The sequence below is a fragment of the Phragmites australis genome, chromosome 24 (assembly GCF_958298935.1).
Source record: "Phragmites australis chromosome 24, lpPhrAust1.1, whole genome shotgun sequence".
Classification (NCBI taxonomy): domain Eukaryota; kingdom Viridiplantae; phylum Streptophyta; class Magnoliopsida; order Poales; family Poaceae; genus Phragmites; species Phragmites australis.
Window position 1 is genome coordinate 18,355,849 of NC_084944.1, and position 2,982 is coordinate 18,358,830.

A 2,982-nucleotide genomic window follows, 5' to 3' on the forward strand; every position below is an offset into this window, starting at 1 on the left:
CAGCCCCACTCCCACCCACCTCTCATCTTGGCCTATAAATATCATCTCAAACTCCATGTGATCTCATTGGCCACCCATCTCTCTTTTCCTGTTGCGAGCCAAGTAGCCAGTAGCCACTTCACATCAAGAAATCAATTTCATATTTCAATTCATGGATCAAGACATCAAGAACTCGCATGCATGGTCATGTGTGTGGCAACATTTTGAAAAGGTCTTTAGAAAAATTAACAAGGAACATGTAAGATTTGCTAAGTGTAATATATGTAGCAATGAATTAGGTGTTAGATCTCCAAATGGAACGGGACACTTGAGGAAGCATATTAAATATTGCAAGAAAAATTCTAAACCATGTAATTTTTGAAGCATAATGATAGGTTTTACTTTTTTTTTCTTCTAGTAAAAATGTTTTTAACGAGGTAACCAATCAATAAAGCTCTTATTTATTTATTTTCTATAATTTTTTTTTTGATTTTTTGAAATTTTTTAGCTATTATGTTTTATTTTTTCCTATTTTCGAAGTACTGGCGGGCCGAGCGTGCCTTCACCGTGCCGGGTGGGCCCGTTGTGCCTCCACCGTGCCGACCTGGCCTATCGTGCCTCCACCATACCAGCCGGACCCGTCGTGCTGACCGTGCTGTGGGTTGGCCCGGCATGGCACGGTGGAAGCTGGACCGTGCCTTGGGCCGACGACACGGCACGTGGGCCGGCACGGCACGGTCCGTTACGGTAAACAGGCCTATCGGGCCGTGCTATTTTCGGGCCGTGCTGAGCTAGGCCCGTGCCGGGTCGGCCCGAGTGGCCTATTTGATTCTGTGGTCCAAATCGAAAATTCTGAATCAGGTCGGTAGTCTTTTGGTAGGATCGCAAAACGTAAGATCATAACTATTAGAATTGTAAAATCGTATGCTCTACTAATTAGAACTGTAAAATCAGTCTGGTCTACAGTGATCGTAGAATCGTATGATAGGAATGAGATTCTGGCAACAATGCTCTTGAAGGTTGTTGTTAATATTGTCCTTTGTTATACGAGAGGTTGGATTTAGCGGTTCATCCACAGATGTTGATATCCATTTGTTTTCTTCAGAATGATACCGAATAATCTTCATATATAAGAAAATCTTCAAAAATAATATTATAAATATTAGCTGTGCTATATTTATGTACATTTTCCCACCTTTTGCATATCTAAGTGTCCAAATAAAACCTTTTTCTTATGCTTATATTAAAAAACTATCTAATCAAAATTGCATTGTCTCTCCTCTTGAGCCCTCTGAAATCCATGGTGTCAATGCACTCCCCTCTGGCCTGATACCTGACCATCAACCTCAGCAGCTCAGTGGCCTTCTCCTTCGTTTCCTCCCTGCACCCGACCTGCAGGAGCAACACCAGCTTCTGCAACGCGCCAACCTGCAGCGCCTCGAGGACGGGGAGCCGCCTCGCTGCCGCTGTTGTCCCATCCTCGTCGTCGTCAAGGCATTTCCTGCAGATGCGCCACAATGATGACACAACGAGCTCGGTGGCCGTGTCGGACACGCGGAACATCTTCTTGACGAGCACTGGCACGGCGAGCGCGTCGGCCCTGACTCGCGCCCTGCCGTCGCTGGATGCCAGCGCCGCGTCGAGCGCAGCAAGTGCTGTTTCTGCTGTGCTCCGGTTGGCGTCGACCAGGAGCTCGATGAGCACCGACACGAGCCCTGCCGCCACGAGGAGCGTCGCGGTGCCGTCGTCGGCGCGCGCGAGGTGGTAGGCGGCGACCAGGCACGCCTTAGTAGCCTGTGGGCACATGGAGCCCCTGATCGTCCTGACCACCACCTCCACGACGGCCACGACGTTCGCGCTCAGATCGATGACGCCCGCGCCGCCACCGTTGCATGCGCATGTGACGATCTCTCTGAGCACGACCACCGCTTGCAGCCTCCTCCGTGGGTCACCGTTCGCGGCTGCAGTGATGAGCCACGCCACGGACGCGCTCGACGAGCCGACAACCGCGATGGCCTCCTCGTCCATCGGCATCACGAGCACCAGCGCCGCCAGGACGTCCTCGAGGACGTTGCTGGCGGCGGCGGCGTCCGAAAAGGATGTGAATGCCTTGGCGAGCGCTCGCGCGGCCCCGGCCGACGCGAGGCACCGACGGGTGCGGCCGGCCTCCTTGGCGAGGCGCCTGACCGCGCGCGCAGCCGTTGCACACCGCTCCGCGTTGCCAGCGCTCGCGGCGCTCTCGACCTCTGCGACGGCGTCCGCAGCATGCGCAGGCGTGGCGTTTGCCCGTGGCGTGGGGACCCGCTCGACGCCGCGGGAGCGGTTGGCGGTGCACCAAGCCTGGATGAGACGTCGGAGGGTGTGGTTGCTGATGAGGTCATCAGCGCGGAGCTCGCCGTGGGAGACGGGGCACGTGCAGCGCACAAGCAGCCAGGCCTCGATGGCCGCGCGGTCATAGGTGATGCCTGTTGCCCCGACGACGGGGTCACGCATCATGTCCAGCGTGATCGGGCACCGGAACTCCGGCGGGACGTCCGGCGCATCCTCCTTCGCGGCCGCCCGCCTCGACAGCAGCAACGACATGGATCAAGTTGGAGACGGAGAGAGGTCGTTCGTTGAGGAGGTGTCCGAGTTGTTGGAGTGGATCAATGGAGGAGCCGTGTGCGAGCGAGCGCGCGCGCGCGGCTATTTATGTAAAGCTCGGACTCGGAGCGTTGAACGTTTGAAGGCGTAAAACGTCGGAGTCCAAGTTGGGATCGGAACCGGTGATAGCTGCTTTCGGTGCAGTCCTAAAGTTTGTTTTACTATCTCCACTTAGGCGTTAATAGATAACTGATATTTTTTTTACTTTATTTTACCCCTGTGTCTAAATTAGAGGCAGGCCGGCCCCAGAGGGGGTAAGCACGCCCCCAGGCCCTCAAGACCCAGAGGTATATATATATATACACTACTACTTATGATCTAACAAATTACAACTTTCTGAATTCCAATCCATCGACGGCC

At 53.8% G+C, this 2,982-nt stretch overlaps 1 protein-coding gene across 1 annotated transcript; it reads right to left on the reverse strand.

The window, feature by feature from the left end:
• Positions 1-1,189: 1,189 nt before the first annotated feature.
• Positions 1,190-2,616, reverse strand: LOC133907947 (U-box domain-containing protein 21-like). Its single transcript, XM_062350079.1, has one exon. It carries the CDS (start codon positions 2,560-2,562, stop codon positions 1,231-1,233), a length of 1,332 nt encoding a protein of 443 aa, XP_062206063.1. The 5' UTR covers positions 2,563-2,616; the 3' UTR covers positions 1,190-1,230.
• Positions 2,617-2,982: the final 366 nt, after the last annotated feature.

Bases quoted from the DNA above. Each gene is read 5' to 3' on its own strand.
- LOC133907947 (XM_062350079.1), bottom strand. From the start codon at position 2,562: ATGTCGTTGCTGCTGTCGAGGCGGGCGGCCGCGAAGGAGGATGCGCCG.